The sequence below is a fragment of the Ambystoma mexicanum genome, chromosome 3q (assembly GCF_040938575.1).
Source record: "Ambystoma mexicanum isolate Mex_15411 chromosome 3q, UKY_AmexF1_1, whole genome shotgun sequence".
In the NCBI taxonomy this organism is placed as follows: Eukaryota; Metazoa; Chordata; class Amphibia; order Caudata; family Ambystomatidae; genus Ambystoma; species Ambystoma mexicanum.
Window position 1 is genome coordinate 808477383 of NC_090926.1, and position 22752 is coordinate 808500134.

At 46.8% G+C, this 22752-nt stretch overlaps 1 protein-coding gene across 12 annotated transcripts in view; it reads left to right on the forward strand.

Annotated features, from left to right (window-relative positions):
* CACNA1G (calcium voltage-gated channel subunit alpha1 G) overlaps positions 1-22752 on the forward strand; it is a 1457373-nt gene that overhangs the window by 1349093 nt on the left and 85528 nt on the right. For all 12 annotated transcript variants that reach the window (XM_069654906.1, XM_069654897.1, XM_069654896.1 and 9 more), the window contains 3 exons: positions 6115-6224; positions 13019-13152; positions 13484-13554. In XM_069654906.1, the coding sequence (XP_069511007.1) occupies positions 6115-6224; positions 13019-13152; positions 13484-13554 (315 nt within the window). The remainder of the gene's footprint in view (positions 1-6114; positions 6225-13018; positions 13153-13483; positions 13555-22752) is intronic.

A 22752-nucleotide genomic window follows, 5' to 3' on the forward strand; every position in this document is an offset into this window, starting at 1 on the left:
AGGATTGCAATGATATGCCACCATTAGTGCTAAATAGCCCAGGTGGTAACTACCTTTGGCAGTAATGATATGCTACTATTAGTGCTAAATAGCCCAGGTGGTAACTACCTCTGGCAGTAATATGCTATCATTAGTGCTAAATAGCCCAGGTGGTAACTACCTCTGGCAGTAATGATATGCTACTATTAGTGCTAAATAGCCCAGGTGGTAAATACCTCTGGCAGTAATATGCTATCATTAGTGCTAAATAGCCCAGGTGGTAACTACCTCTGGCAGTAATGATATGCTACTATTAGTGCTAAATAGCCCAGGTGGTAAATACCTCTGGCAGTAATATGCTATCATTAGTGCTAAATAGCCCAGGTGGTAACTACCTCTGGCAGTAATGATATGCTACTATTAGTGCTAAATAGCCCAGGTGGTAACTATCTCTGGCAGTAATGATATGCTACTATTAGTGCTAAATAGCACAGGTGGTAACTACCTCTGGCAGTAATATGCTATCATTAGTGCTAAATAGCCAAGGTGGTAACTACCTCTGGCAGTAATGATATGCTACTATTAGTGCTAAATAGCCCAGGTGGTAACTACCTCTGGCAGTAATGCTTTTAACACTAATGATCATTTGGCCACTGCCAGCAGCCCGTAGAGTGGATTTAACTTCTGTGTGGTATTTCCCCCTTTGCCGATGGGCAGTATTAAATCATTACATAAGACTTTGGCAACCCATATCTTATACCCCTAGCCTTTAGCTCAACCACCTCATCTCTGCTTATTGCTCCATGTGTCTATTCTTCAGGACCATGGGGTATTTAGCCAGCAGCAGAGGGCCAGCCTTAGGGGAGGTACTTGCATGGAAAGTCATCTGATGTCTGGAGAAGATTGTATAATGCCAAGATGCCACTTAGGGGGTGATTGCCTTCCCAGGGTCCCTCACTCGCGCCAGAAGGTAGGGGAGTGGTGGCGATCGCGCAGCCTCTGTTGCAAGTGGTGGCTCGCTATGGTAAGCAGGCCATTGCTATTTTGTGTTTATGAGGAATGTTATATTGTGAGTATGTGAGGGAGGGAGGCAGGGAAGGAGGCAGTGGTTGGAAGCATTTTAACACACCCTACACGTTATGCTCTATGCAGCATGAAACTCAGTCCCTTACATACTCAACTAACACACTAAGCTATTCAATTCATGAGGACACGTGATCAAAGATAAGCCCCTTTTGGCAGCTTCACTCGTTGAACTGTCTATTGGAGATCCTTAACCCCGGCGTTAAAAAGCCTCAAGAAATGTACATCAGGCCTCTAGGCGCTGAACGAGATAAAGTGCCTCACCTGTTGTGTAGGGCCTCAATTGAATCAGGATGCTCCCCTGTCCGAACATCACAACGAGTGCACGGCATGGATGCACAAAGCACACAAAATGTATCATCCCTCGATGTAAAACAAAGGGAGGCTGGGTCTGAATACACCACATCAGCACAGGACCCGTAGAGCCTCCACCCTCCCCTTTGGCCCCGCACCACCCTATGGACCTTTTTTCAGAGTCACTGTCATCTCTTCTAAGGAAATCCATAGGCTAGCGTTCTCCTTGGGTTATCTTAATTTGGCAACACACTGACAACCAAGTGTGACGAAATGACTAGAGCTGTGCATGAGTGCAAGCGGGAAGAGTGGCGGAACCGCCTACTCAGCCACACACTACACAGTTCCACTGACAGTCATCCCAATCAAGACTGTAAAACAGACACAGCCCAATGGGTATACCTCCTGCGCCTTCTGTGGTATCGTGGGACGAGGGCAGGGTTCTCTAGGAGGGGCGTGAGATGATAGCAAGTGCAAGCCCAAAAGCCTAAGTGCAGTAGTCCAAAATAAAACAGTGTCCAATCAATGTCCACTAAAAAGGTAGACTTTTAATGAAACAATACAATTGCTAATAACTAAGTAAACATGCATGCAAAAACCCACCCCTGTAAACAACCATGAAAATGTAAACACATGTGCAATATCACTCAGGGTAGAGGAGCAGAGTGCTCAGGCATTCAATTAGCACAATTTCAGTGTTCAAGAACATGTTTTGCAAGAAAAGGGCAGAGAAGGAGGCTTACAAAGTCACTATGGTCATAAACGTGGAGCTGGGGGCACAGGTTCTCTTCACAGTACCTCAATCTTTGTCTTTGAGGATCAACAATGTTAAGCATTGAACTTGGAGTCTTAGAGCTTTTGACGTGGGGCGGTGTCGAGTTGAGACGACGCAGTGTAGGTTCCAGTGATGCAGTGCTGTTCATTAGCAGCAATGGCTTATGGGTCAAAGACGCTGGGGATGGCAGGTAATGTCAGGTTGACAGCGCTGAAATACTCTGTGGGCCCAGTGCGGAGAAGCAGGGAATGGCCTTCGGCAGCAAGCGGACTCAGCTGGCTTATACAGTGTTGAGGTACTACAGCAGCGTCTGCTTGGAGCGTGAAGAAACTTGAGACCAGGCAGTGGTGTCATACTGCAGATTCTAGAAGACTTGGCAGGCCTCAGATGTGGAGACTACAGAGCTTTGGCGTCTAACAAAACTTGGAGACACAGAAGTCTTTCAGCATTGAGGTCGAGGAGGACTCTAGCGGCTCCCATGCAGCAGCTTGAACCTCATCGAAGCTGCCCAAAGAGCGTTGAAGCAGTTTGGATATGCAAGGGTAGGCAAGGGATCCTTTCTTGGTTCCGTGGTTGCTGTGGAGTCCATAAACAGGGGGCCCAGGACAAGGTAGGTCCTTCTGTTGCACTCCCACTCCAGGGGGCTTGGCTGGCACCTACAGGGGTTCCTTCACGTCTAGTGACAGGGACCTGCTCCAGGGCAGCCAAAGTGAGGCCTTGCTCCAACAGCAGTCATCCCCACTGTTCCCTGGAGATGGTTAGGATCAGAGCTCCCCTCTGTCTTGGAGGCAGTCCATCTTCAAATCCCTGCCTGACGATTATGAACTAGCAAGTCCCTGTGACAGAGGTCCAGTGAATCCTCCTTGTCCAAAGAGGAATCTAAGAATGAGGGGGGTTCTCTTCTTTTAAAAGTAATACCACACAGGATTAGTCGAAAGCAAGTCTTCTGTAAGAGGTCCAATACCCGTTGTTGTAATAAGTGCCCTTCGCTTTATGACATCGCCCCCAAAGTACCTTGCTTCCAGGAAATGGAGTGGACAGGAAAAGGAAAAGATCCCTTGCAGAAAGCAAAATGGTGGAGCCAGTCTTCAGTCTTACCTTCCATCTCTGGGACACTTTCTGCTTGGAGAATCAAAGTGGCAGCCTCCTGACTTTTGTTCCACAGGTCAGCTATAGAAGCAGTAAGGCTAGACGCTGTCCAGTCATTTGGTCGAAAGACATTTGGTCGAAAGACAAATGGTCGACGGAATTTGTTCGAAAGCCAAATGGTCGAATTTTTATTTTTATTTATATATATATATTTTAGGTTTTTTCGAAAAAAAAGGGACCCCCACAAAAAAAACAAAAAAAAGTGAAAATACAACAAAAAAAAATTCGACCATTTGTCTTTGGACCAAATGGTGTCGACCATTTGTCCTGTCGACCTTTTTTTTTCGACCAAATGACTGGTAACCAGGCTAGACACCAATAAACATCAGTCCTGTCATAGTTAAACCTGCTCACTGAGTTGACACTGATATGATATCCAATTATTTGCCCTTAGCAGTCACCACGCCACAACCAGGCATAGCTTATATTGAAAGATGTATGTGCCATCTGACTGTTTAAGGCAGACAAATTGTATAGTTTAGATCACAGGTTACGTGCCTGCAGTGACTTTGTGTCCCTACGGCTGTCAGGGATGCACAAGTGAGGTTGCAGAGCTGGTGCTGTCATGTCAGTAGACTGGTTACAGCAAGGAACCTGTGTGCATCATCATTTTGGCATGGAACATTTTGAAAGGGGGTGGGGTGATAAGAAGACCTCACTTTCAGGAAAAAGATTACACACATCAGTTTGTATTAATATTGTCAAAAAAGCTAGGGTTTACACAGCCACGTCATATAGCATTGTGTCGCACCAAGTGCCCCAGCATTCATGAGAGCTTCACAAAGCATTCGAGGATTCTCTCTGGTGGGTTCTCACTTCTGGCCCTTTAGCTATAATACCTCACCCTTCAAAATAGCTCACCCTTCAAAATTACTCTCATTGCTGAAACAATCCAGGTGTTTACCCTTCCCCAAATCCCTGAATCCCCATCAATATGCCAGAGCTGCTATCCTTTCCATGAAGCACCGTAAAACTAGAATCAGGAAGCGTGTGCTATGTGTCAAAGAGCAGGCACACCGCTATAATTGCATGATGGCATGAAGCAGCACACTACATCACTGGTATATTTCACACAGTTGTCTAAGGGCAATGCAGTGCATAACACAATCAGATAACCCTTTGACCTCCGATAGATCAATGTAGCCACAGATCAGCCCCACGCATCATTTTGGGGGTAGTCTCCTAGCTAGAGTGGTTGGGACAAAAGAATCAGTGTAGTAGAGACACTCTCTTTTTTTTTAGAAACAAAAAGTCTAGAGCGAGCAGCACATATAACAGTGGCGCCCAATAAAGCTGTGGGAGGGAAAGGGTGGAGCTATGGCTCAGGGTGCAAGGACAGTCTCCTCCCCTTTGCTAGGATTTGCAGGGTCTGTCCAACCACCAAGAGAGGCACAGGTTCAGACTCTCCCCCAGTATCCAATGAATCACACAGGGGGCCAAATACCCACTCTTTTCTTGCGCTCATTTGGTGACCCGCTGCATGAGGGATGCGTGAGCTACATAGCCTTTGGGCTCAAGCTTAGAACAGTTATACACGCCAGGGCATGTCGCACCACGCTCCATGATGCCATCCTACCCAGTCCATCTAGGTGATGACCCCTTCCTTCCTCACGCAGACAGCTAGCCACAGGGGCCCCAGACCTCCCTAACTCCCCCCTGTCCTTAGGCAGCCTATAGGCTTGTCAAGTTCATCCACACATGTTAGCGGTATCATACAGACAGAGAGAGAGAGGCTCTTACTAGGCACAAAGGGGCATGGCGCACAAATGGGGAAAGAAGCAAAAACGTCCACACGCCGGACTGTTGCGATAGACCCTTAGTTGGACTTCAGCTTTCTGCCTGTTACAGCCAGCAGACTTCTCTTTCATTAAACTACTAGTGTAGAAGCCTGTGTACACGGGCCAAAGTGCTGGTATACATTAACACAGAAGGACCACGATATATCCTAAGCCAACAGCTCCCTCTAGCGGTGTCAATAGGCGAAATTATATGAATTGGTATTGTCTCTATGTATCCTAAGCCAACAGCTCCCTCTAGCGGTGTCAACAGGGGAAATTATGTGAATTGGTATTGTCTCTATGCATCCTAAGCCAACAGCTCCCTCTAGCGGTGTCAATAGGCGAAATTATGTGAATTGGTATTGTCTCTATGTATCCTAAGCCAACAGCTCCCTCTAGCGGTGTCAATAGGGGAAATTATGTGAATTGGTATTTTCTCTATGTATCCTAAGGCAACAGCTCCCTCTAACTGTGGCAAAAGGCGAAGCTACTGCATCAGACAAACATACAGGAACAAATATATATCTGGCCTTTAATTATATTAGAGTAAGAGCTTTGGACTTTCAGAAACCTACCGCCTATGTTACAGGTGGGTGGAGTGCAGTTCCACGCCCTCTCTCAGTGCAATGGTGCTCGCGCTCCACCTTCCAGTAACTGTGTGAACCCTTGGAGAAACCCCCACCCTCTGTACCTTAAAGCTTGAATACAAGGTCAACAGGCGTCCAGGCCAAGCACTTCCCAACAATGCGTAGTTTGGCTGGACAACCCATTCACTGACAGTTATGAGGCTAAGTTGAGGATGGGAAGGAGGGTTGACTTTGGCTTGTGAGTGAACTCATAATGACCCTGTAACACCCCAACATTCAAGTTCTGTTTCCCTTCAAATGCTTCTGTGGCCTTGCGTTCATGTTGTCAGTTTTCGTTCTCTTAAAGGGGCAGCAACCAATGGCACTTTTCTCTGTGTAATACATGTGTGGCAAAGGTGGGGCAGGCGGCGGCGAGCTCTCTGCGCATAACAAAATGTGATGCCTTTGCATTTTCTGTCGTTCCATTTAGGTGCTCGACGAAGCCCTGAAAATCTGCAATTACATTTTCACAATCATATTTGTGATGGAGTCGGTTTTCAAACTGAGTGCGTTTGGCTTCCGTCGATTCTTTAAAGACAGGTACGGACCCAGAGTGTGCATTAACATTTGGCGGACAGGCTCGCCTTTTACAGAGCCAGCCATGACTCTGTGATTGCAAGCATGGAGCGTATTTCCCCTTTGGGGTGCAGAATGCTTTTTCCCTGTCCTTATGTTAGTCCATCATGCAAATGAGAGTGTTACGTCATGGCACTCCTTTTATGCTCAAATGTCCATGCAGCAATATGAAAGCAGCGCGTGCAAAGAAGTAGGAGCACATTCAGGGGAGGCGCATTACGCTCGGGTTTCCTTTGCAGTCTGGGACTTGCTTTTGTAATAGGAAAAGCAAAACTACAAGTGCCAGAATGCCAACCGCAAAGAGCGAATGCCATGCACGTGGCGCACTCATAAATTAAAATACAAATATGTGGATTTAGGAGAGGACAGACAACGCACATGTGTGTCACATCCACAAAAAGGTAATATTCCTGATAATGTGGAAACCTGCAGAATTGAATTTGCTCTATTTTTGACAGGACCTAGAACAGGACTGAATGGCCTTGCTGTGAATAAAAACAAGGGCGAGGAAACTGGAACAAACCCCTATACTGACCTCACTTCCTGCACTCCTCTAGATGCGAGGACCTGTCAAATACACCAGGGCAGGGTGGCTGAGGAGCATTGTGACTAAGGTGCACTTGCCACCGCGTGACAGTCCCCTTATGCCCCTTCCATTCCGGAGCTGATAGGGCACCCCTACACTGACCTCACTTCCTGTGATCCTCAAGATGCGAGGACCTGTCCAATACACCAGGGCAGCTGAGGAGCATTGTGACTAAAGTGCACCCGCCACCTCATGACAGTCCCCCTATGCCCCTTCCATTCTGGAGCTGATAAGGGTCCCCTGCACTGACCTCACTTCCTGTGCTCCTCTAGATGCGAGGACCTGTCGAATACACGAGGGCAGCTGAGGAGCATTGTGAGTAAGGTGCACCTGCCACCGCGTGACAGTCCCCTTATGCCCCTTCCATTCTGGAGCTGATAAGGGATCTCTACACTGACCTCACTTCCTGTTCTCCTCTAGATGCGAGGACCTGTCAAATACACCAGGGCAGCTGAGGAGCATTGTGACTAAGGTGCACCCGCCAACGCGTGACAGTTCCCTTATGACCCTTCCATTCTGGAGCTGATAATGGACCCCTACACTGACCTCACTTCCTGTGCTTCTCTACATGCGAGGACCTGTTGAATACACCAGGGCAGCTGAGGAGCATTGTGACTAAGGTGCACCTGCCACCGCGTGACAGTCCCCTTATGCCCCTTCCATTCTGGAGCTGATAGGGCACCCCTACACTGACCTCACTTCCTGTGATCCTCAAGATGCAAGGACCTGTCCAATACATGAGGGCAGCTGAGGAGCATTGTGAGTAAGGTGCACCCGCCACCGTGTGACAGTCCCCTTATGCCCCTTCCATTCTGGAGCTGATAGGGCACCCCTACACTGACCTCACTTCCTGTGCTCCTCAATATGCGAGGACCTGTCCAATACACGAGAGCAGCTGAGGAGCATTGTGAGTAAAGTGCACCTGCCAACGCGTGACAGTTCCCGTTATGCCCCTTCTATTCTGGAGCTGATAAGGGACCCCTACACTGACCTCACTTCCTGCACTCCTCTAGATGCGAGGACCTGTCAAATACACCAGGGCAGGGCGGCTGAGGAGCATTGTGACTAAGGTGCACCCGCCACCGCATGACAGTCCACTTATGCCCCTTCCATTCTGGAGATGATAAGGGACCCCTACACTGACCTCACTTCCTGTGCTCCTCTAGATGCGAGGACCTGTCGAATACACGAGGGCAGCTGAGGAGCATTGTGAGTAAGGTGCACCCGCCACCACGTGACAGTCCCCTTATGCCCCTTCCATTCTGGAGCTGATAAGGGATCTCTACACTGACCTCACTTCCTGTTCTCCTCTAGATGCGAGGACCTGTCAAATACACCAGGGCAGCTGAGGAGCATTGTGACTAAGGTGCACCCGCCAACGCGTGACAGTTCCCTTGTGCCCCTTCCATTCTAGAGCTGATAAGGGACCCCTACACTGACCTCACTTCCTGTGCTCCTCTAGATGCGAGGACCTGTCGAATACACCAGGGCGGCTGAGGAGCATTGTGACTAAGGTGCACCGGCCAACGCGTGACAGTCCCCTTATACCTCTTCCATTCTGGAGCTGATAAGGGATCTCTACACTGACCTCACTTCCTGTTCTCCTCTAGATGCGAGGACCTGTCAAATACACCAGGGCAGCTGAGGAGCATTGTGACTAAGGTGCACCGGCCAACGCGTGACAGTCCCCTTATACCTCTTCCATTCTGGAGCTGATAAGGGATCTCTACACTGACCTCACTTCCTGTTCTCCTCTAGATGCGAGGACCTGTCAAATACACGAGAGCAGCTGAGGAGCATTGTGACTAAGGTGCACCTGCCACCGCGTAACAGTCCCCTTATGCCCCTTCCATTCTGGAGCTGATAATGGACCCCTACACTGACCTCACTTCCTGTGCTTCTCTACATGCGAGGACCTGTTGAATACACCAGGGCAGCTGAGGAGCATTGTGACTAAGGTGCACCTGCCACCGCGTGACAGTCCCCTTATGCCCCTTCCATTCTGGAGCTGATAGGGCACCCCTACACTGACCTCACTTCCTGTGATCCTCAAGATGCAAGGACCTGTCCAATACATGAGGGCAGCTGAGGAGCATTGTGAGTAAAGTGCACCTGCCAACGCGTGACAGTTCCCGTTATGCCCCTTCTATTCTGGAGCTGATAAGGGACCCCTATACTGACCTCACTTCCTGCACTCCTCTAGATGCGAGGACCTGTCAAATACACCAGGGCAGGGTGGCTGAGGAGCATTGTGACTAAGGTGCACTTGCCACCGCGTGACAGTCCCCTTATGCCCCTTCCATTCCGGAGCTGATAGGGCACCCCTACACTGACCTCACTTCCTGTGATCCTCAAGATGCGAGGACCTGTCCAATACACCAGGGCAGCTGAGGAGCATTGTGACTAAAGTGCACCCGCCACCTCATGACAGTCCCCCTATGCCCCTTCCATTCTGGAGCTGATAAGGGTCCCCTGCACTGACCTCACTTCCTGTGCTCCTCTAGATGCGAGGACCTGTCGAATACACGAGGGCAGCTGAGGAGCATTGTGAGTAAGGTGCACCTGCCACCGCGTGACAGTCCCCTTATGCCCCTTCCATTCTGGAGCTGATAAGGGATCTCTACACTGACCTCACTTCCTGTTCTCCTCTAGATGCGAGGACCTGTCAAATACACCAGGGCAGCTGAGGAGCATTGTGACTAAGGTGCACCCGCCAACGCGTGACAGTTCCCTTATGACCCTTCCATTCTGGAGCTGATAATGGACCCCTACACTGACCTCACTTCCTGTGCTTCTCTACATGCGAGGACCTGTTGAATACACCAGGGCAGCTGAGGAGCATTGTGACTAAGGTGCACCTGCCACCGCGTGACAGTCCCCTTATGCCCCTTCCATTCTGGAGCTGATAGGGCACCCCTACACTGACCTCACTTCCTGTGATCCTCAAGATGCAAGGACCTGTCCAATACATGAGGGCAGCTGAGGAGCATTGTGAGTAAGGTGCACCCGCCACCGTGTGACAGTCCCCTTATGCCCCTTCCATTCTGGAGCTGATAGGGCACCCCTACACTGACCTCACTTCCTGTGCTCCTCAATATGCGAGGACCTGTCCAATACACGAGAGCAGCTGAGGAGCATTGTGAGTAAAGTGCACCTGCCAACGCGTGACAGTTCCCGTTATGCCCCTTCTATTCTGGAGCTGATAAGGGACCCCTACACTGACCTCACTTCCTGCACTCCTCTAGATGCGAGGACCTGTCAAATACACCAGGGCAGGGCGGCTGAGGAGCATTGTGACTAAGGTGCACCCGCCACCGCATGACAGTCCACTTATGCCCCTTCCATTCTGGAGATGATAAGGGACCCCTACACTGACCTCACTTCCTGTGCTCCTCTAGATGCGAGGACCTGTCGAATACACGAGGGCAGCTGAGGAGCATTGTGAGTAAGGTGCACCCGCCACCACGTGACAGTCCCCTTATGCCCCTTCCATTCTGGAGCTGATAAGGGATCTCTACACTGACCTCACTTCCTGTTCTCCTCTAGATGCGAGGACCTGTCAAATACACCAGGGCAGCTGAGGAGCATTGTGACTAAGGTGCACCCGCCAACGCGTGACAGTTCCCTTGTGCCCCTTCCATTCTAGAGCTGATAAGGGACCCCTACACTGACCTCACTTCCTGTGCTCCTCTAGATGCGAGGACCTGTCGAATACACCAGGGCGGCTGAGGAGCATTGTGACTAAGGTGCACCGGCCAATGCGTCACAGTCCCCTTATACCTCTTCCATTCTGGAGCTGATAAGGGATCTCTACACTGACCTCACTTCCTGTTCTCCTCTAGATGCGAGGACCTGTCAAATACACCAGGGCAGCTGAGGAGCATTGTGACTAAGGTGCACCGGCCAACGCGTGACAGTCCCCTTATACCTCTTCCATTCTGGAGCTGATAAGGGATCTCTACACTGACCTCACTTCCTGTTCTCCTCTAGATGCGAGGACCTGTCAAATACACCAGGGCAGCTGAGGAGCATTGTGACTAAGGTGCACCCGCCAACGCGTGACAGTTCCCTTATGCCCCTTCCATTCTGGAGCTGATAAGGGACCCCTACACTGACATCACTTCCTGTTCTCCTCTAGATGGGAGGACCTGTCAAATACACCAGGGCAGCTGAGTAGCATTGTAAGGTGCACCCGCCACCGCGTGACAGTTCCCTTATGCCTATTCCATTCCAGAGCTGATAGGGCACACCTACACTGACCTCACTTCTTGTGATCCTCAAGATGCGAGGACCTGTCCAATGCAGCAGGGCAGCTGATGAGCATTGTGACTAAAGTGCACCCGCCACCGCATGACAGTCCCCTTATGCCCCTTCCATTCTAGAGCTGATAAGGGACCCCTACACTGACCTCACTTCCTGTGCTCCTCTAGATGCGAGGACCTGTCGAATACACCAGGGCGGCTGAGGAGCATTGTGACTAAGGTGCACCCGCCAACGCGTGACAGTCCCCTTATGCCCCTTCCATTCTAGAGCTGATAAGGGATCTCTACACTGACCTCACTTCCTGTGCTCATCAAGATGCAGGACCTGTTCAATACACGAGGGCAGCTGAGGAGCATTGTGAGTAAGGTGCACCCGCCACCGCGTGACAGTCCCCTTATGTCCCTTCCCTTCTAGAGCTGATAAGGGACCCCTACACTGACCTCACTTCCTGTGCTCCTCTAGATGCGAGGACCTGTCGAATACACCAGGGCGGCTGAGGAGCATTGTGATTAAGGTGCACCCGCCAACGCGTGACAGTCCCCTTATGCCCCTTCCATTCTAGAGCTGATAAGGGATCTCTACACTGACCTCACTTCCTGTGCTCGTCTAGATGCGAGGATCTGTCGAATACACCAGGCCGGCTGAGTGGCTTTATGACTAAGTTGCACCCTTCACGCGTGACCGTCCCCTTATGCCCCTTCCATTCTGGAAATGATAAGGCACCCCTACACTGACCTCACTTCCTGTGCTCCTCTAGATGCAAGGACCTGTCGAATACACCAGGGTGGCTGAGGGGCATTGTGGGAAAGGTATGTAGGGGCAAGGAAGAGGAAAGGGCTCCTATTGATGTGTCTGCTGTCCTTCGCTGTGTGAGCTGCACCATTCTTTTCCTTCAGTCCACGCGTCTCACTAAAGTCGTATTATCAGTGTCTTACTGCCAAAAGTGTAATGTGTGCACAAACGCAGAGTAAACATATTTTTGATGAGGTTGCACACCTTCTCAAAACCTTTGGGGATGTGGCCCAAAAAATGTTCTTTTCTACTGGTTCAAAAGCTTCAGATGATGCCAATGGCGTTTACTTGCCCCAGGGATATGTACACAAAAGACGCGCTTCCTCTTAAAATCAGGTGGCACTCATGATACGCTTCGGCGTACCAACGCTTTGGGCTGAGCAGGAAGCTTGGGGAATAGTGGGGCCCTCGGCAGCAAACTGGGTTCAGCCTGCCAGGCCTCAGTGCGAGGAGACCAGTATGGTTTGATGAGCGCATTATAAGCGCTTATTACATGCCATGTTATTCCTCTGATCTCTCAGGGTAAGAAGGTCGACCACTGCAATCCTACTGTCCCTGTTCTCTGTGGACAGCAATCACAGTGTTACAAGGTGCTGGAAGCGGATTTAAAGTGTATTTGTTGGCCTCGAGGTCCGGAATCCTGATGGGGTTTCAGGATATCCCTTATTAATATTCATAAGGAAAAATGTGCACACATTTAGAATCATGATATGCACATTTATGTCATGACTATTAATGAGGGGTATCATGAAAACCCGGCATGGATCCAGCCCTCGACGCATGGAGTTGGACAACCCAGGGCCACTGCACCCTAAGGGTTCGACAGACCTTCCCAGGCAGGTTTTAAGCAGATCCTGCTTCTACTTCTGCATGATGTCCCTTTGCTGGAGGCGACATTTTTTTCCATCGCTATTAAATACTTACTCTTTGACTTTGGATGAGAGAGCACACATGTTGGACGCAAAACTAAATGAACATCTTTGTAAATGAATGAAACTTCAACCCTGTGGTATCTGAATCTGAGCAATAGTTGTAATTGATGAGGTGTTAGGTTGTCGATAGGATGCACTTGCGCGGCACTTTGGCATGCTGAAGGCTTTCTCTTTACTGTCCTCAGGTGGAACCAGTTAGACCTGGCCATAGTTCTTCTGTCTATCATGGGGATCACACTGGAGGAGATTGAAGTCAACGCGTCTTTGCCCATTAACCCCACCATCATTCGCATCATGAGGGTCCTGCGCATCGCTCGTGGTAGGTCACTCGTTCTCATGGAGGCCTGTGTGCCAGGGCACCTTGCACAGCATATGTAAGAGTTTTAGGGGGTGTTTTTTTACGTTGCAAATCCCCTTTTTGGATTTTCTTTTATGTTCATCTGTTTTGCAAGCGGAAGGAAGAAGACCTCTTGTTAGGATTATTTTCTATGTCGGCAAATTGTTAGAATGCACTTTTTTGCATGCTGGGCTTGACCCAAATGTATTTAGTAATTCAGAGGGTTTTTTTTAAATAGGGCTTGACGTTGTTGAGCAGCTGAATTTTAAGGTTTCTTGAGGCAAACAACCTTTTCCCCCGCTTCTTTTTGCAGTTCTGAAGTTGCTGAAGATGGCTGTGGGAATGAGAGCTCTGCTGGACACGGTTCTTCAGGCACTTCCTCAGGTGAGGCTTTCCTGCTCAGTGTGTTCATTCCCAGCTGCAATGCGCTGCACAATCAGTCTTGCCTATCCAAGGCCCTTGTGTAGTCACGCCAAGGCACACCCCTGACAATCCTGCAAAAAAAGAAGCCTGACTTGCCAGCACGTTTTGCTTAATTTAAGTGAATTATAATATCAGGCTTTTATATAGCACTTAATGGCAGAATCACCCCACTTCAAAGCCCTGGTATCACTGCTCATTTTAATGGCACTCAATTTATCGACCTCGGAAGCGTGAAGGGCAACAACAGCCTGCATAACCCCAACATGTGATCTGCCAGATTGCCCAATCTCTAAGAATGGGCGTAACTCACCGAGCTATCCTCCCGGCATGTTTATCTGCCTCAAATGACCCCTTTAAATGTTGCCCCATGCCATGATCATAGACTTCCATAGCACCCTTTTTCATTGTCCTCGATCGATTTCAAATGCCATAACCTGACATGAGGCAGTCACCATTACATATTCGGTCATGTCACTTCCCCCTACATCATGTGGCATGCGCATTGTTACCCAGGTCTTATTACTCTATGCCATATGCATGGGCTATTTTCACCCAAGCCGTGTTCACCTATGCTACAGGGCACACATTCCCAGTGGGCTGCCCCAAATCAGCCTCTCAACATTGCCAAAATATATCAGGAATGCTTGAGTGGATTTGCCCCATGCCATGTTCAATCAGCCATGTATTTTGAGACATCACATATTCCTCCATGTTGAACTGTCATATATACCAATGCAGTATTATTCTGCAATATGCCATGTTTACCCATGTAATACCCCAAGTTCCCACTGCAGTATTTAGCAGTGCTTTGGACACTCATGCCAGGTTAATCCATACTATGTATATCCATGCCATATTTCCCCATGTCATATCTCCATATTATGTTCCTCAGGGCATAGATTCACCCACGTCCACAACACAACACTGCTGTGCAGCGGTCAGGTGTATATCTGGCAGATCAAGGGACTGACTCAAATGCTTCTTGCTACTCCTTAAGTCAGTCAGGGTTGCCATGTTCAAGTTTCTAAAACACACAATGCAAAGTTCTAGCCAATGTAAAGATATTTACTTGCGTTGTTGACGGCCGCTGGCTTGTTATGTGTATTAATATCAGCCAGGGTACCCTGTAGAAGTGCCACACTATTCATGAACACTTGATACCAACGCTCACCAGAATATGACCATGTGTATTGCTGGGTATGTTTGAGAGCTTCCTATTAGGGCCATGACAGGTTCATGATGCTCGGCCATAGCCGTGTCACAGCAAATCCTGACATAGCCACTGTTCACCTGTCGCCGAACACAATGGGCCTCATTATAAGGTTGCCGGTATCCTGGCAGTAGCTCCGACAGGATACCGTCAAATGTTATTACCGTTTCCGGCATTGCCGCTGGATTATGAGTGCCGGCGTGACAGTCTTAATCCCCATTCATGGAGTCCCATAGATTTGTCAGCAATACAGGTGCTGGTAATGACGGCTTTTTTTCCAGATGGACGCCTGTCTGGTTGTAACACAGGTGCCCCACCAGCAAACTTTGGGTTGGCATACATTAATACCAGCACTCTATTACCACACCGGCCGACTAATTATGAGGCTAATGTTTGGGAATTACGATGTGGAAGGAGGGAATTTCTAGCAAGAAGCATAATGCTGGGGAAAAATATTTCTAACGATACCAGAGGGCGACTCTGTGCCGGAATGAAAGGACATGGAATGGGTACAAGTACACTATTGGTGCACGAGGAAATAATGTCCAAAAGTCGACGGTCGACATTCAAGAAGATCTGGAAGGAATTCTTAGGAGGGTCTGAGATCTATTCCACTGGTAATAAAAGCGTGCGGTGCGGAGAACACGCTGGTAAATGTGTGGGTACTAAAAGAAAGTATGGTATGGGAACACGGGCAACCTACCAGTACACAGCCCCATCCCTCGCTCCCCTACCAACCCCAACCTTTCTTTCCACTCTCTACTTGTGCCTGGGTACTGTGTATTGCCTTCCCAAAACCAGAACAGGCACAAGGAAATGAAGAAGGCATTTCATGTGTTTGGGCCGCATTACAAGTGTGCTGGTCCGGTAACAATGGTGCCGGTTAGCCTATTGGCACAGTTGTTACTGGACCGGCACAGTACAAGTCTGTGAGTGGCTGCTGTCCTGCCCGCCAGGTCCGACCTTGCGGGTAGAACGGCAGCTGCTTGCAGAGTTTCCGGGAAACACTGGCACCGTTATTAACGGTGCCGGTGCTTCCCTCATCCCCACTCCCATGGAGTCCTATGGAAAGCCTGCTTCTTAGGCTTACAGGGTTTCGCCTGACCACAGAAACAGGAAGTTATTATGGGGAATTTGCATAATTTACTGACCTTCTTCAGCCTGTGACGTGTGAACAGCTGGACTAAAGGGAAATGCACAGAAACACCAAAGTTAACCACACACTGAGGGCTAGAGGAAGGTTGGGTACTTGTGGCAGTCAGGCCTGGCAGATCTGCATACGTAGTCTTCACACATTTATACATCATGCACTAAAATGAAATAGGTATGATCCCAGCTGAGTGGCACATGCTGTTGGCACTGCCATTCAAAAAGCACCCAAGCTGGCAATCCCTGCGCCGCCGCATTCCTGAAAGGCAGGAGAGGGCAGTAACCTTAATTCCATAATGAGGGCCGTGACCTGTACGAAACAGGTCCCTTTGAGTCAGTGGAAAACGGGGCATAAGTCAAGCACGGGGACTCTTTTGGTTGATCTCTTAGGACTTGCTGCTTCAGGAAGCTGCTCAACACTGATGAAGGGAAAGTTGTACAGATATGATGAACCTTGGGGGAGATTCCTAATGCTCGCGGCACTGAAATCTTTCCAAGTGTAGATTGCGTGGCAGCGGTGGGCCACACATTCTCTTCTGTCACACCTTTCACTCATCACATCTACTGCCCGTCCTTTGTCACAAGCTTCGTATGTAGATGTTATCCCTGTGTCAATTGTTGCAGTGAGACATTTTTCATTTTAGCAATGACTAATGATATCATCATTTTGAAAGGATAGAAAAGTAGACCTGTTTTACAATTTTCACTTCAGTGAGTTGTTCATAGCAGGATTGTTAAATAACTGCATACAAAATGTTTTTTAAGTGCTATTTACAAAATGCACTTAAGATATTCTTAACTATGGAAGGGGGGAAACATCCACTGAAAGAGTAGTGGGCTTCATGGATTGCATGATATCAACTAGATCCTCATTTCCCAAAATGAAATTTGATTGATCCACATTGTGGGAAAAAGTGTTTGCCTTAGTCCAGGATCAATACACTTTGGGTAGAGGTGTTTGCCTTGGTCCAGGGTGCACACACATTAGTAAGAAGCATTTGCCCTGGTCCTGGATTAATACCCATTAGGAAGAGGTGTTTGCTTTGATCCAAGATTGATCCACATTGATAAGACGTTTTTACCTTTGTCCAAAATTGATACATTATGGGTAGAAGTGTTTACCTTGGTCCAACATTGATGCACATTAGCAATAAGTGTTCACCTTTATCCAACATTGATCGATTTTTGGTAGAAGGGTTTTGCCTTGATCCAACATTGATCTATTTTTGGTAGAAGGGTTTTGCCTTGGTCCAACATTGATCCATTTTTGCTAGAAGTGTTTTGCCTTGATCCAACATTGATCCATTTTTGGTAGAAGGGTTTTGCCTTGGTCCAACATTGATCCATTTTTGCTAGAAGTGTTTTGCCTTGCTCCAACATTGATCCATTTTTGCTAGAAGTGTTTTGCCTTGGTCCAACATTGATCCATTTTTGCTAGAAGTGTTTTGCCTTGGTCCAACATTGATCCATTTTTGCTAGAAGTGTTTTGCCTTGCTCCAACATTGATCCATTTTTGCTAGAAGTGTTTTGCCTTGCTCCAACATTGATCCATTTTTGGTAGAAGTGTTTTGCCTTGGTCCACGATTGATCCATTTTTGGTAGAAGGGCTTTGCCTTGGTCCAACATTGATCCATTTTTGTTAGAAGTGTTTTGCCTTGCTCCAACATTGATCCATTTTTGCTAGAAGTGTTTTGCCTTGGTCCAACATTGATCCATTTTTGGTAGAAGGGTTTTGCCTTGGTCCAACATTGATCCATTTTTGGTAGAAGTGTTTTGCCTTGGTCCAACATTGATCCATTTTTGTTAGAAGTGTTTGCCTTGGTCCAACATTGATCCATTTTTGTTAGAAGTGTTTGCCTTGGTCCAACATTGATCCATTTTTGTTAGGAGTGTTTGCCTTGGTCCACGATTGTTACATATTGGGAAGAAGTGTTTGCTTTGGTCCAAGATTGATCTACTTTGGAAAGAAGCTTTTGCCTTTCTATATCAGGTAGAATAGCACCTGTCTGCCAATGAAGACATTGAGCCTCATTATGGACTCAGTGGCGCAGTAAAAAAGCAACATAATTCTTTTACCACCACTTTGTTTGGCGATAACTGAATTGCTGCCACTTTTACTTTACTGTGGAAGTGCAAGTTTGGAGGTAAAGTGGAGAATTCATTTCCGACAAAATATTAAAGGTAAATCCTCTACTTTGCCTTTGAAAATTTGCAGATTGACTGCGCGAAATTACTGCTCACAATAAATCTGCCACAAATAGACAACTCTCTAACCTCTTGCGCTTACCATGAAACGTTGCACTCGAAGTGCCTGGCAGTGTTTTTCAAAGCAGTCTTTTGAGAGTTAATGACTTCATTGAAGATGTAAATATTCATACATGGGTTTCCCACTGTGTGGAGATGATCCCTCCTACTAAGTGGGCATACCGAATGTATCATCAACAAAAGGAAGGACACTGTCAACTAACAAAATCCTGTATACCCTAACTCACAAATACACGACCTGTGTTAACAACCTCTAAAGCAAATATGGGTTATACACATCTACGTCAAAAAAGATATTTCATATTTCAGTACATCAACATTTTATAATTTCATCAGAGCACACGTTTTAAACCACTTGTTGGTTATATCAAAACATTAAAAAACATATAGACACATATCATTGCAATTCAATACAACAGTATACAATCAGAAAATATATACAAAAAAATATCAAGTTGTCATGACTTAATGATCCACAGTGATGATTTCACTGTCCCTATTTCTCACTATGTCTACACAGCCCGACCTATATAGGTTTCTGTTCTCAACTGCTCAAAATAGCTGGACATTCCTCAGGGGCGAGATTACATAGATCTTGTGCTTCTTGTCGGTAGCCAGGACAAATCCCTGTACATTTTTCGTGTTCTTCCACAGAGTCCCTGAAAAGGGTCTGCATGAAGATATCTTCAGGCCACTTAAAGCAACTTCAATTCTTGCTTGTTAATTCACTAGCGGTAGTTAGCGTCCACTCCATAGAATGCCTTTCTACAAAAGTAAGGTCCCCAATGATAAAAAGTAGAGATTGATGGCCAACTGGATAGAAAATCCTTAAGTAAAGGCTTCTAATATCTGCTGAATCCTCAAGGTACAGAGGGAGATTTCATTTCTTTATAGAATAGACTTCCTTGGCAAGCTCCTTGTGAGCTTGCCAAGATAGATATTCTGAGTCTAGAGGCCATTGTTGGGGGTAAGATTCTCCATGAATCTGGAGGTCTATTCTTCAGACCGGCAGAGTTATACTGTGCCGGTCCGGTAACAGCCGTTGTTACCGGACCGGCACAGACGTAATGAGGCCCAATGTGTAGGTAAATTGCAAACGTGTAAGAGCCTTAAAGGCATGCTAGCTGTAAAAACAACATACGTCTGTTATTTGCAGCAGAAATCAGTACAGAATGAGTGGCGCCCGGAGTGGCTTGGCAAGATCGTACATCATTATCACAGAACCAGGTGCAGCGGTGCGCTGCAAAAATGTTGAGGCACATCCTGTTCATTCCTAACAGTTAAGGGACTCCATAAATTCCACCTTCCACCCCAAGTGCAACTTAGGAAAATACCACAAACGTCATAAAAAGCCCCTCTTCCACTAAGTGTGCGAAACCCACTTCTCCATACAACTTAAGCACAGCAACCGCTGTTCCTTCCAGTTTTTCCGCTCCCCATGTCTCTCCATCAACACCCCTATTTGTTGATGAGTGAGCTCTGTTATACTGCAGCAAGCCAGCATGAGCACTATTTAAAAATATTAAAATTGGTTCTCTTAAAATCAAATATTGTGCATGGCAAGTGTCACGTTATATTAGGTGGTCACTCTCAACTCAGGGAGATCCCCCCCCCCCCCAGCAAGGTGGCGTGCACCCAAAGTGCTTATACAGATTCAACTTTAGTGAGGCCTCCAACCTGTCTCGTACTACCCCAACAAATACCCTATGTACCACCAATGAGGTAGGAACCAGGCCGGTGTGTAGTAAGAATATATATTTATTTAAGGTTTGACAACCAAAAGATCAAACACTAATGTGGTGGCACTATACAATATCACAAATTAACATTTCTTGCACCAATTGACAGGTTTAAAGGGCTTTCAGTTTCGATATAACACAGGTAGAATTTTGAATTTGGCAGTCAAAATTTACATCAGAGTTCTTGCAAAGTAACCAATAGGAAAAATACAAAACATACAGTGATTGCTTAGTTTAGCACAATACTCCTTTCTTCGAGCAACCCCCACCCTCCCAGCATCAATTATATATGACCCCTCTGATCTGAAGGCAAGGCATAAGGAGTGGGAATGCAGTAGCAACATCGTTTTTTTTTTTATTTTGTTATTTGAAAAGCAAAGTCAAGAAAGGAACTCAATGGGAAAATCGTTTTGGGCTTTTTATAAGCAAGAAAGGCAAAGTCACGAAAGGAACTCAATGGGAAAATCATTTGAGCTTTTTATAAGCATGAAAGGCAAAGTCAGGAAAGGAAATCAATGGGAAAATCTTTTTGGGCTTTTTATTTGCATGAAAGGCTAAGTCAGGAAAGGAACTCAATGGGAAAATATTGTTGGGCTTTTTATTTCCATGAAAGCCTAAGTCAGAAAAGGAACTCAATGGGAAAATCTTTTTGGGCTTTTTATTTGCATGAAATGCTGGGCTTTGGGAAAATCATTTTGGGATGCAAGTAAATAAATGGGAAATTTCCTATTGCACCCTCTATTTTCACTTGAATAGCATCATTTTGTGTTTACTTATTTTGGGATTATGGACACCCACCTTCGGAACAGAAGACAGGGGTTTCAGAAAGGTAGATACACCCAAGTACTTTTATTGTCTATACTGGGCTATAACACACTGGGCATGAACTTTGTTAATTTTGAACTCTAACAACACTCATACTGTGATTTTCTGTATGGGAATTAATTGATTTAACTTCAATGCGCTAAGGATCTATGCAGTTTCCCACCTCCCCACAATTTAATCGAAAGGATTAAGGCTGCAATTCACAACACAATACAATTTCAATGGATAGGGTGATTTTCTGTAGTGGAATTAATTTGAACTAGATTTAATAAAATGTGCCATGGGTCTCCCCAGTTCCACCCCCTACCCGCTATGCGAGATGGAGAATAAGGCTGGTAGATTTCACCCCACACTTTTATTGGCATTTAGATTAATCTACTTACATGGGAGGCATTGATTATGGGGCATCAGGGGAAAAAGCAGGGCTCCTCTGAGGACAGCACAGATCTGGTCAAAGGCTTCAGTCAAGGGTAGTCCCCAGCACCCACACTTCCTTTGGCTCCTTAAATGGCATGACCAACTAGCTTCTATATTTCCAAGTCTCTGTCTCCCACGCAATGTTTATGGCCTTAGTAGCTGTTCTGTCTCTCTGCTATTTCTCCGCAAGAGTCCAGAAGCAGACTAGCTCCAGCAATAGAGTGGGTAAGTCAAGGGAAAAATAAAAAATCCAAAGCAAGTTCCCAAGAGTCAAAGAAAGATCAGCAAGTCAGTCCCTCTCAGATAGAAAACGAAGCTCTTATAGGTCTAGTGACACTCCATTGTTATCATATTTCCCACGCTACGGATTGGCCAGTTGTCTCCCATCATCTTCCACCAAGATGCCCCCTGGCTGCTGATAGGACGGGAAAGTGGGAGGTATGGGTTATGGAAGCTGAGCGAGGAAGAAAAATACATCATCCAAAAATGACAGGTGGGTTTTACGTTTTTGTGTTGAAAAATCTCACAACGTGGCAGCTACCAGGATTTTTCAGATAACTATATGTACCTGTATATTTTTGGCTTCTACATTTTATGGCGAACAATATTAATTTTATTTCAGCACGCCCTTCCTGGTCGGAGCTATCATTTTTCGTGATTTGCTCCCTAGTCACTAATCTGCTCCTTCCTGATTCAAACCGTACTGCCATAACCTCTCATCACAACAACTTTCTATTCCGTCAGAATTAATGGAAGGCCAGAATCATAATCTTTCTCATAACTCAGTTGTATCCATCAGGCAAAAATAATTTTTACATGGTCCCGACGGGGTTCTTATCCCCTTTAATTTGAATCCTGCCCAGTACCTAAAGCACTGAAACTTGGGCAATCGGAAAGTGCCATTGAGACCTTTTCTGGGTTCACTGAGAATGTGGCAGCAGGTGCTTTCTGGGGCAAATGTGAATGTGGAATGAAATGGGGAAATTGACATGGGACTTTTTTGGAGCAATGTGGAAGTGGCATGGGGATGTTTTGTGCGCAATGAGAAAGTTCCATAATCCAATTTGTACGAGATGTTGGAAGTAACAATTGACATTTGATTCAATGAGGTTACCCTTAGCTGTCTGGGTAGAAGAACCATCCTCGAAACATGTGTTTTCCATGAGAGTTTATTTGTGGAATTAAAGATAAGGTGCAGTGGTTCTTAAAGGCAAGCTTTTGGACCTGGAGGGAAGGTACTCGATGGAAACCCATCAGTGGACCTAGAGGTCCTCATTAAGGACCCGCCCACACATGATTGGTCTCCAGGTGTTCACTGTCCATCTTGTACATATACATCCATCAGGATGCAGATGCAGCAGCTTTCCCTCTCTACTGCTTCTCTTCTTCAATTCTGACCCATTTGGGTCATTTGTCCCCAGTGGGGTGACAGGTGTCCAGACATTTTATTCTCACAACCAAGTTTGGAGGTTGTCCAAATGAGTATATATTTTTCATGGTTACAAACACTTTAATGTTACACTGAGTCTTGTGTAAAATTAAATAAGTGCCAAG